The sequence below is a fragment of the Bombina bombina genome, chromosome 6, assembly GCF_027579735.1.
Source record: "Bombina bombina isolate aBomBom1 chromosome 6, aBomBom1.pri, whole genome shotgun sequence".
Classification (NCBI taxonomy): Eukaryota; Metazoa; Chordata; class Amphibia; order Anura; family Bombinatoridae; genus Bombina; species Bombina bombina.
In genome coordinates this window covers 1,121,096,663-1,121,107,173 of record NC_069504.1, presented here as the reverse complement: position 1 = coordinate 1,121,107,173, position 10,511 = coordinate 1,121,096,663, and the positions used below count along the sequence as shown (strand labels likewise).

The 10,511-nt window shown below is 42.5% G+C and overlaps 1 protein-coding gene across 1 annotated transcript; it reads left to right on the top strand.

Moving 5' to 3' along the window:
- Positions 1-201: 201 nt before the first annotated feature.
- On the top strand, positions 202-8,546 carry BHLHE41 (basic helix-loop-helix family member e41). The gene is made up of 5 exons (XM_053719089.1): positions 202-443; positions 523-586; positions 751-858; positions 3,836-3,947; positions 5,866-8,546. The coding sequence occupies exons 1-5, from the start codon at positions 382-384 to the stop codon at positions 6,789-6,791; spliced, it is 1,272 nt and encodes a 423-aa protein (XP_053575064.1). The 5' UTR covers positions 202-381; the 3' UTR covers positions 6,792-8,546.
- The last annotated feature ends 1,965 nt before the right edge of the window (positions 8,547-10,511 follow it).

Sequence of the window (10,511 nt, the reverse complement as noted above, 5' to 3'; positions counted from 1 at the left end):
AAAATCCTTTATTTTAGAAATGATAGACTAGGGCTGTGAAACAATTCAGCTGGGAGGTAAAAAGGCAACATGACAAGTAGGTTGAATTTAGATTTAGCAGTGGAGGTGTCTATCTCTGGCTGTGTGACAGAGCCCCAGGGGATTGGGCTAACTGTGCTTTCCTGGTTCTTACAGGCTGTGTCCGGCAGGTGGCCCCATTGAGTCACTCGTATGACTTTTTGCAGCCATTTTTCCCCCTGCAAAGAAGAAGCAGCAGTGTAGAAGAGAGCAGGGGAGAGAGAGAGCTGTGACGGGGAACTGCTGAAGTCTGCATGTGCACAGCTTTAGGGAGCTCTCCTAACACTCTCAGCCTGAGGATTCATACAAACAGCTGCTGCCAGCATGGATGAAGGGATCCATAGTTTGCAGGAAAGACAGTTACTGGAACACAGGGAATTTCTTGGGTAAGGTGTCTGGACTTGTTTGTTAAGGGTCTGAAGAAGTGAGAGCAGCAGATCCTAATAACCTGTCACTTCTTTACAGAATGGATTACCCCTCCCTCTATGTCTGCAAACCCAAGAGAGGAATCAAACGGGACGAGAGCAAGGTAGGAAGAAGTTTAGGCTGTTTTGTGCCTGTAGATCCGGGCTAACCAGCTGCACTGTGACACAAGTGACTTCATCACACAGCACTTCCTCTGTAGTGACCCAGCTGTCACTATGTGTTTAATGCCACATCTGTAATAAGTTGTCTTTTTCTTGCTGTTAATAGGAAACCTATAAATTGCCGCACAGACTTATAGAGAAGAAGAGAAGGGATCGGATTAATGAGTGTATAGCTCAGCTGAAAGACCTCTTACCTGAGCATCTCAAGCTGACAGTAAGATACTTTCTCTTCTATATGATCATCATTAATGTGTGATCTGCTATTTGTGTTTGTACTTGCAGCTGCTCCTAAAAATACATGCAGAAAATGTGTGTCTGTAACTCCAGCAGTTGCCCCTGTGTGTGTCTGTAACTCCAGCAGTTGCCCCTGTGTGTGTCTGTAACTCCAGCAGTTGTTCTGTGTTGTCTGTAACTCCAGCAGTTGTCCTGTGTGTGTCTGTAACTCCAGCAGTTGCCCCTGTGTGTGTCTGTAACTCCAGCAGTTGCCCCTGTGTGTGTCTGTAACTCCAGCAGTTGTTCTGTGTTGTCTGTAACTCCAGCAGTTGTCCTGTGTGTGTCTGTAACTCCAGCAGTTGCCCCTGTGTGTGTCTGTAACTCCAGCAGTTGCCCCTGTGTGTGTCTGTAACTCCAGCAGTTGCCCCTGTGTGTGTCTGTAACTCCAGCAGTTGCCCCTGTGTGTGTCTGTAACTCCAGCAGTTGCCCCTGTGTGTGTCTGTAACTCCAGCAGTTGCCCCTGTGTGTGTCTGTAACTCCAGCAGTTGTCCTGTGTGTATCTGTAACTCTAGCAGTTGTTCTGTGTGTGTCTGTAACTCCAGCAGTTGCCCCTGTGTGTGTCTGTAACTCCAGCAGTTGCCCCTGTGTGTGTCTGTAACTCCAGCAGTTGCCCCTGTGTGTGTCTGTAACTCCAGCAGTTGTCCTGTGTGTGTCTGTAACTCTAGCAGTTGTTCTGTGTGTGTCTGTAACTCCAGCAGTTGTCCCTGTGTGTGTCTGTAACTCCAGCAGTTGCCCCTGTGTGTGTCTGTAACTCCAGCAGTTGTCCTGTGTGTTTGTCTATAACTCCAGCAGTTGCTCTGTTTGTCTGTAACTCCAGCAGTTGTCCTGTGTGTTTGTCTATAACTCCAGCAGTTGCTCTGTTTGTCTGTAACTGCAGCAGTTCCCCCTGTGTGTGTGTCTGTAACTCCAGCAGTTGCTCTGTTTGTCTGTAACTGCAGCAGTTCCCCCTGTGTGTGTGTCTGTAACTCCAGCAGTTGTTCTGTGTGTCTGTAACTCTAGCAGTTGCCCCTGTGTGTGTCTGTAACTCCAGCAGTTGTTCTGTGTCTGTAACTCTAGCAGTTGCCCCTGTGTGTGTCTGTAACTCCAGCAGTTGCCCCTGTGTGTGTCTGTAACTCCAGCAGTTGTCCTGTGTGTTTGTCTATAACTCCAGCAGTTGCTCTGTTTGTCTGTAACTGCAGCAGTTCCCCCTGTGTGTGTGTCTGTAACTCCAGCAGTTCTGTGTGTCTGTAACTCTAGCAGTTGCCCCTGTGTGTGTCTGTAACTCCAGCAGTTGTCCTGTGTGTGTCTGTAACTCTAGCAGTTGCCCCTGTGTGTGTCTGTAACTCCAGCAGTTGTTCTGTGTGTCTGTAACTCCAGCAGTTGCCCCTGTGTGTGTCTGTAACTCCAGCAGTTGCCCTCTGTGTGTCTGTAACTCTAGCAGTTGCCTCTGTGTGTGTCTGTCTGTAACTCCAGCAGTTGCCCCTGTGTGTGTCTGTAACTCCAGCAGTTGTCCTGTGTGTGTATATAACTCCAGCAGTTGCCCCTGTGTGTGTCTGTAACTCCAGCAGTTGCCCCTGTGTGTGTCTGTAACTCCAGCTGTTGCCCCTGTGTGTGTCTGTAACTCCAGCAGTTGCCCCTGTGTGTGTCTGTAACTCCAGCAGTTGCCCCTGTGTGTGTCTGTAACTCCAGCAGCTGCCCTGTGTATGTCTGTAACTCCAGCAGTTGCTCTGTTTGTGTCTGTAACTCCAGCAGTTGCCCCTGTGTGTGTCTGTAACTCCAGCAGTTGCCCCTGTGTGTGTCTGTAACTCCAGCAGTTGCCCCTGTGTGTGCCTGTAACTCCAACAGTTGTCCTGTGTGTGTCTGTAACTCTAGCAGTTGCCCTGTGTGTGTCTGTAACTCTAGCAGTTGTCCTGTGTGTGTCTGTAACTCCAGCAGTTGCCCTGTGTGTGTCTGTAACTCTAGCAGTTGTCCTGTGTGTGTCTGTAACTCCAGCTGTTGCCCCTGTGTGTGTCTGTAACTCCAGCAGTTGTCCTGTGTGTGTCTGTAACTCCCAGCAGTTGCCCTGTGTGTGTCTGTAACTCCAGCAGTTGTCCTGTGTGTGTCTGTAACTCCAGCAGTTGCCCCTGTGTGTGTCTGTAACTCCAGCAGTTGCCCCTGTGTTTGTCTGTAACTCCAGCAGTTGCCCCTTTGTGTGTCTGTAACTCCAGCAGTTGCCCCTGTGTGTGTCTGTAACTCCAGCAGTTGCCCCTGTATATCTCTGTAACTCCAGCAGTTGCTCTGTGTGTGTCTGTAACTCCAGCAGTTGTCCTGTGTGTGTGTCTATAACTCCAGCATTTGCTCTGTGTGTGTCTGTAACTGCCAGCAGTTGCCCTGTGTGTGTCTGTAACTCCAGCAGTTGCCCCTGTGTGTGTCTGTAACTCCCAGCAGTTGCCCCTGTGTGTGTCTGTAACTCCCAGCAGTTGCCCCTGTGTGTGTCTGTAACTCCCAGCAGTTGCCCCTGTGTGTGTCTGTAACTCCCAGCAGTTGCCCCTGTGTGTGTCTGTAACTCCCAGCAGTTGCCCCTGTGTGTGTCTGTAACTCCCAGCAGTTGCCCCTGTGTGTGTCTGTAACTCCCAGCAGTTGCTCCTGTGTGTGTCTGTAACTCCCAGCAGTTGCTCCTGTGTGTGTCTGTAACTCCCAGCAGTTGCCCCTGTGTGTGTCTGTAACTCCCAGCAGTTGCCCCTGTGTGTGTCTGTAACTCCCAGCAGTTGCCCCTGTGTGTGTCTGTAACTCCCAGCAGTTGCCCCTGTGTGTGTCTGTAACTCCCAGCAGTTGCCCCTGTGTGTGTCTGTAACTCCCAGCAGTTGCCCTTGTGTGTGTCTGTAACTCCAGCAGTTGCCTCTGTGTGTCTGTTATTCAGCAATGGCTGTTTATTGCAATGGTATTTGTTCCTCTTGCAGACACTGGGGCACTTGGAGAAAGCTGTGGTGCTGGAGTTAACTTTGAAACACTTGAAAGGTTTAACAGCCCTGACAGAGCAACAGCACCAGAAAATCATTGCTTTACAGAACGGTAAGTAGATATCTGCACCGATGATGTGACACATAAAGGGCTGAGGGTATTTAGTTAGACTGCAGTTTATGTATGTGCATTATTACGCAGACAGTAAGTAGATATCTGCACCGATGATGTGACACATAAAGGGCTGAGGTTATTTAGTTAGACTGCAGTTTATGTATGTGCATTATTACGCAGACAGTAAGTAGATATCTGCACCGATGATGTGACTCATAAAGGGCTGAGGGTATTTAGTTAGACTGCAGTTTATGTATGTGCATTATTACGCAGACAGTAAGTAGATATCTGCACCGATGATGTGACACATAAAGGGCTGAGGGTATTTAGTTAGACTGCAGTTTATGTATGTGCATTATTACGCAGACAGTAAGTAGATATCTGCACCGATGATGTGACTCATAAAGGGCTGAGGGTATTTAGTTAGACTGCAGTTTATGTATGTGCATTATTACGCAGACAGTAAGTAGATATCTGCACCGATGATGTGACACATAAAGGGCTGAGGGTATTTAGTTAGACTGCAGCTTATGTATGTGCATTATTATGCAGACAGTAAGTAGCTATCTGCACCGATGATGTGACACATAAAGGGCTGAGGGTATTTAGTTAGACTGCAGTTTATGTATGTGCATTATTATGCAGACAGTAAGTAGCTATCTGCTCCGATGATGTGACACATAAAGGGCTGAGGGTATTTAGTTAGACTGCAGCTTATGTATGTGCATTATTACGCAGACAGTAAGTAGCTATCTGCACCGATGATGTGACACATAAAGGGCTGAGGGTATTTAGTTAGACTGCAGCTTATGTATGTGCATTATTACGCAGACAGTAAGTAGATATCTGCACCGATGATGTGACACATAAAGGGCTGAGGGTATTTAGTTAGACTGCAGTTTATGTATGTGCATTATTATGCAGACAGTAAGTAGCTATCTGCTCCGATGATGTGACACATAAAGGGCTGAGGGTATTTAGTTAGACTGCAGTTTATGTATGTGCATTATTACGCAGACAGTAAGTAGCTATCTGCACCGATGATGTGACACATAAAGGGCTGAGGGTATTTAGTTAGACTGCAGTTTATGTATGTGCATTATTACGCAGACAGTAAGTAGCTATCTGCACCGATGATGTGACACATAAAGGGCTGAGGGTATTTAGTTATACTGCAGTTTATGTATGTGCATTATTACGCAGACAGTAAGTAGATATCTGCACCGATGATGTGACACATAATGGGCTGAGGGTATTTAGTTAGACTGCAGTTTATGTATGTGCATTATTACGCAGACAGTAAGTAGCTATCTACACCGATGATGTGACATATAATTAAAGGGCTGAGGGTATTTAGTTAGACTGCAGTTTATGTATGTGCATTATTACGCAGACAGTAAGTAGATATCTGCACCAATGATGTGACATATAATTAAAGGGCTGAGGGTATTTAGTTAGACTGCAGTTTATGTATGTGCAGTGTCTGACATGGTTAATTTATAACCAAGAGATAAAGACAGGTCACTTAGTTCATGTTAAATTTCCTGTACTCTAGGGTAGTTATATGAATTTACTTTAATTTGCCCTGGTGTTTCGGCATATTTGGCAGTATAGAGAATCAAGCAGCTAATGGTCAGTTTTATTGCCATTGGTTTTGGTTACATTCATGACCAGTGTCACTTTGTACCCACTTGTGAGTCATTACACATATACACACCTCTCCTGTATTTGTGCAATAGGTGTTGTTTGATAGGAAGCTTGTAAAAAAAAAAACTAAATGGAAACACAGGTCAGAGCAGCAGATCCTATATTTACACTTAAGTCAGTTCTGGCAAACAGATCTAATTTTACACAACTAGCAGATAAGCAGATGTCCCCTATTGACGTTTCTCTTACTCTTTGTTTGTTGTCACAGGAGAACGTTCCATAAAGTCCCCTATTCAGTCAGACCTGGATGCTTTCCATTCTGGTTTTCAGACCTGTGCCAAAGAAGTCTTGCAATACTTATCCCGGTTTGAGAGCTGGACATCGAGGGATCAGAGATGTACCCAACTTCTCAATCACTTACACACAGTTTCCAGCCAGATTTTACCCAACCCTCAGCTGCTGTTGCAGCAGATTCCCGGTGGCAAAGGTCCTCCAACATCCCCCACCAGAGGAGCTCAGAAGGTAGAGAAGCAAACCAACTGTGTCCCCGTCATCCAGAGGACGCATAACTTAGAGCTAAGTGAGAACGACACAGATACTGACAGTGGCTATGGGGGAGAGGGAGAAAAGATAGAAGGAAAAAGTGATGGGCACGGCAGCAATGGATTGAGAAGCAGCGTGACCGTAAAGCAAGAACCAATGGATGAGCCTTCACCTAAGAGGTTTAAAGCAGACTGCTCCAGTGGGAGTGTAACCGGTGCAGAGCCCGTTGTGAGACCTGATGCTGCCCTGCTCAGCTCTTTGATGGGATTTGGGGGTGCCCCCTTTGGACAGCAGGCACCATTTTGTTTACCCTTTTACTTCATCTCACCTTCTGCAGCTGCTGCAGCCGCTGCTGCCTACATGCCCTTCTTAGACAAGGGGGGCTTGGAGAAGTACCTATACCCAGCAGCTGCTGCCCCCATACCCTTAATATACCCTGGGATCCCTGCTCAGGCGGCTGGCACATTCCCATGCCTCTCCTCTGTGCTATCCCCTGACAAGGTGGCAGGTTGCTCCTCCGCCATGCTCCCTGAGCTAGCGTCTTCTCCTTTTCAGGCTGGGCCGCTGGCTGCAGTGGACAGAGCACTGTCTGAGGATCTGAATGAGCCCTTGCAAGACCTTTTGCAGCCTTCCAGAGAAAACTGTCCATGAGAGACTTTAAATAACAAAGAACACTGAAGCAAAAAAAAAAAAATCAAATTAAGGAAGCCTCTTATTTTGTAGCACGTTATGTCTGTATTTGGATCAACATTAGGGTTGTATACTGATGGTATTGTATATCACTATCTTACTTATTCTATACAGTGCTGGATGAGCCTTCTGAGGCCTGTGGTCCACAGTGCTACAGCCTCAACTACAGTGAATGTGCTATATTCTTTATTAAAGAAAGACAAGAATAAAGCAGATAACAGATGCAATAAACTATAAACAGAACAACAACACAAGTTTGTTGTATCTATAGCTCTTGGATAGTGGATAAAATATTCCATTCTTAAGCCCCGTGTGAAACAAGGTATAAAAGAGTTTTCTTGCGCTATGAAATAGTACAATGGTAAACTGGGCCATAAACCATAGATTATGAATCATTTCGTGCTCTTTACCTAAATATGGACTGAGATTCAGTGCAGCACTACAAGGAAACTAAATGGTCAATTCAGTGATTGACACTGATCCAACTAAGCACTTATTTTCGTGTGCATCCTGAAATCTTCATTTTTCTATCCTTGGAGAAGTCTGTGCCCATGTAAGCGTGACCGCAAGTTACACAACTAAATGTGTTACAGAAGAAGAAAAAAGCACTTTTTAATCTTTTGTAGGATCCTGTTTGATTACTCTTATGAAGTACCTGCATATCGTTTAAGAAGAATAGCAAATCAGAGTCCAATTCTCAGACGTCCCTTTCAGTATTTACTGCTGGAAATGTCTCCCTCCTACTGGTCAGCAGCAGCAGGTGGGAAATACATGTAAAATAAAAGTACCTCGCTAGTCAATGTGCACTTAGTAATTAGTTCAGGAGAGACTTTGGTTGAGCTTGTTATATAAGAGGTATAATTATACTAGATTTGGCAGCGTACTACAGTGTACTCTCAGCTCTCACCCAAATTAGAGCAAGCCACCAAAATGATGTAACAAGTTCCTCCTACAGACCTTTAATTGGGCAAAACATGCCCAGGGCAGTAGAGAAATGTGACACAGGCTGGAGAACATAATCAATGTTTTGCAATTTAGGTGCTCAGACTGTCTGCTTGTAAAGAGAAAACAGTTTCTGCAAACAATTCTAGTTGCCAGGTCACAGATAGAATTAATGTATAACAAAGTAATCTTGTTCTGAACTTACCATCTTTATTTAATGTTAATGTTGGTCTTTTAATTATTGGTATGTGACACTTGTGGTTGCCACAGGCTAAGAAGGTTGGCAATTGTTTATTTTAAAAAAAGCAGGTTTTTGTCCCATTGTTTTGCTGTATAAAATTGCCTCTGCTGTATTGAAATGTCTATAGATATCAGAATCTCTCTGTTTAGCAGCAGAAAACCCTGGACTTTTAACCCCTTGGTGGCTACATCACTTTATGGCAGTTAGGGGGTTAAATATTGATAATCAACATATATATGTGTGTATATATATATATATATATATATATATATATATATATATATATATATATATATATATATATATATGATAAAAACTAATTTTTAAAGCATTTCTTGTTTTTAAATACAGAGAGATGATAAATTCCCGGTTCCAAAGTACAAAAAAAAAAATCTAGTTGCACCTTAATTTTAACAGTTTATTGTTTCTTAAGTTCCACTTTTTAAACTTGCACTTGTCTTGATGTATTATTCCCTTTCCAATGCTTGAAAGAGGAATGAAATAAAAACAGAATATTGGTGTATACGTACATAGGACGGTAGCACTTTATGGGATGACTGACAATGAATGAAGTAATGTATTGTAGCTTTCTTTTTTTAAAATGTTTAAACTGATTTTTATGAAAAGTGCATCTATTTCCTCTCTGTACATCTAACCATTTTGTATTTGCTATGAAACAATCCAAAGTTTGTGCACTGAAACCTAAACAAAATAGCTAATTTATTTGTAGTTTTACTTTGTATAGATTTGAGAAACTGGAACTGTGTGTGTGTTAGGAGCAGTTGTGCGGATGTGTGCGCTATGCATTGCTAGAGCAATTTAATAGAAATGAATATGGTTTGGAAGCGCATTTCATATTACTCAAGAGACAATGAGCCAATAGGAATGCAGCTTTTTTTATAATGAGCATCTGTATAAAACCAGAACTTCTGTTGGTTTGCAATCTCCCTTTTGTCATTTTTGAAACTCTGGGCTCATTTCCTAATTGTTTATGACACCCTAAAATCTGTATTAGTTTATTATACAATTGTAAAAATAAAAAAATCTGGAGTTGCTAAAAAGTATAAGTAATATATTTTTTTAACAACTTTTGTCGCTTATTATTTATTTATTTTTTTAAAATAAAAACAAAATACCAATGACAGCTTACACTTAAAGGGATACTTAACCCACATTTTTTTTTTTTCATGAGCAGCAACTTTCTAATTTACTCCTATTATCAATTTTTCTTTGTTCTCTTGATATCTTTATTTGAAAAAGCAGGACTGTAAGCCTAGGAGCCTGCCCATTTTTGGTTCAGCACCTGGGTAGCGCTTGCCGATTTGGTGGCTACATGGTGGGTTTAGTATCACTTTAATGTAAAATGGATATGTTGAAGTTTCTGGTTTGTCTGGGTAACCAGTACTCATGTTCCCCTTTAAGTAAGAGGCCATCTTTGTTTGTTTCAGACATTAATGACACTAGCTCAGCTGGTTAAAGGGTAACGTATAGATGTCTGTCACCATAAAGGAGGATTCTTGAAGGGACACTGAACCCAAATTTTTTCTTTTGCGATTCAGATAGAGCATGCAATTGTAAGCAACTTTCTAATTTACTCCTATTATCAAATGTTATTCATTCTCTTGGTATTTTTATTTGAAAAGCAAGAATGTAAGTTTAGATGCCGGCCCGTTTTTGATGAACAACCTGGGTTGTTCTTGCTGATTGGTGGATAAATTCATCCACCTATAAACAAGTGCTCAACAAAGAAAAACAAAAGAACTAATGGCACTGCTGGGGTTGAGTATTGGGGTAGCCTATTAATCTCTGGATTTATAGATAATATATACACCTATTTGTGTCTATAATCCAGGTTTGATTATGGTATGGCTGAGGTGCTGTGTACTAGTATAATGAAACACAAAAAATCAATCCTAAGATTGATAGAATTGTACACCTGGGTAGCACTCGTCCCCCTATCTTAGATGGCATGAATTGGATAGAGACTGAATATCTAGGGAGAAGGAGTGCTTTGAAATTTTAAAATATAACCTTTATTGGGTAATTTAAAACAAAAACACAATCCACATATTGGATATGTGGATTGTGTTTGAGTTTTTGTTTTAAATTACCCAATAAAGGTTATATTTTAAAATTTCAAAGCACTCCTTCTCCCTAGATATTCAGTCTCTATCCAATTCATGCCATCTAAGATAGGGGGACGAGTGCTACCCAGGTGTACAATTCTATCAATCTTAGGATTGATTTTTTGTGTTTTTTATAAACCAGTGCTGTCTAGGGTTCTGGACTTTCTTTTTCAAATAAAGATAGCAAGAGAACGGAGAAAAATGGATAATATGAGTAAATTAGAAAGTTGCTTAAAATTGCATGTTCTATCTGAATCAAGAAAGAAAAAAAATTGGTTCAGTGTCCCTTTAATTAAAACACACAAAATAGTGTATGTGGCTTTGGAAAATAACTCAAAAAAGCATGTTGCTGTATCACTCTATGCCCAGACT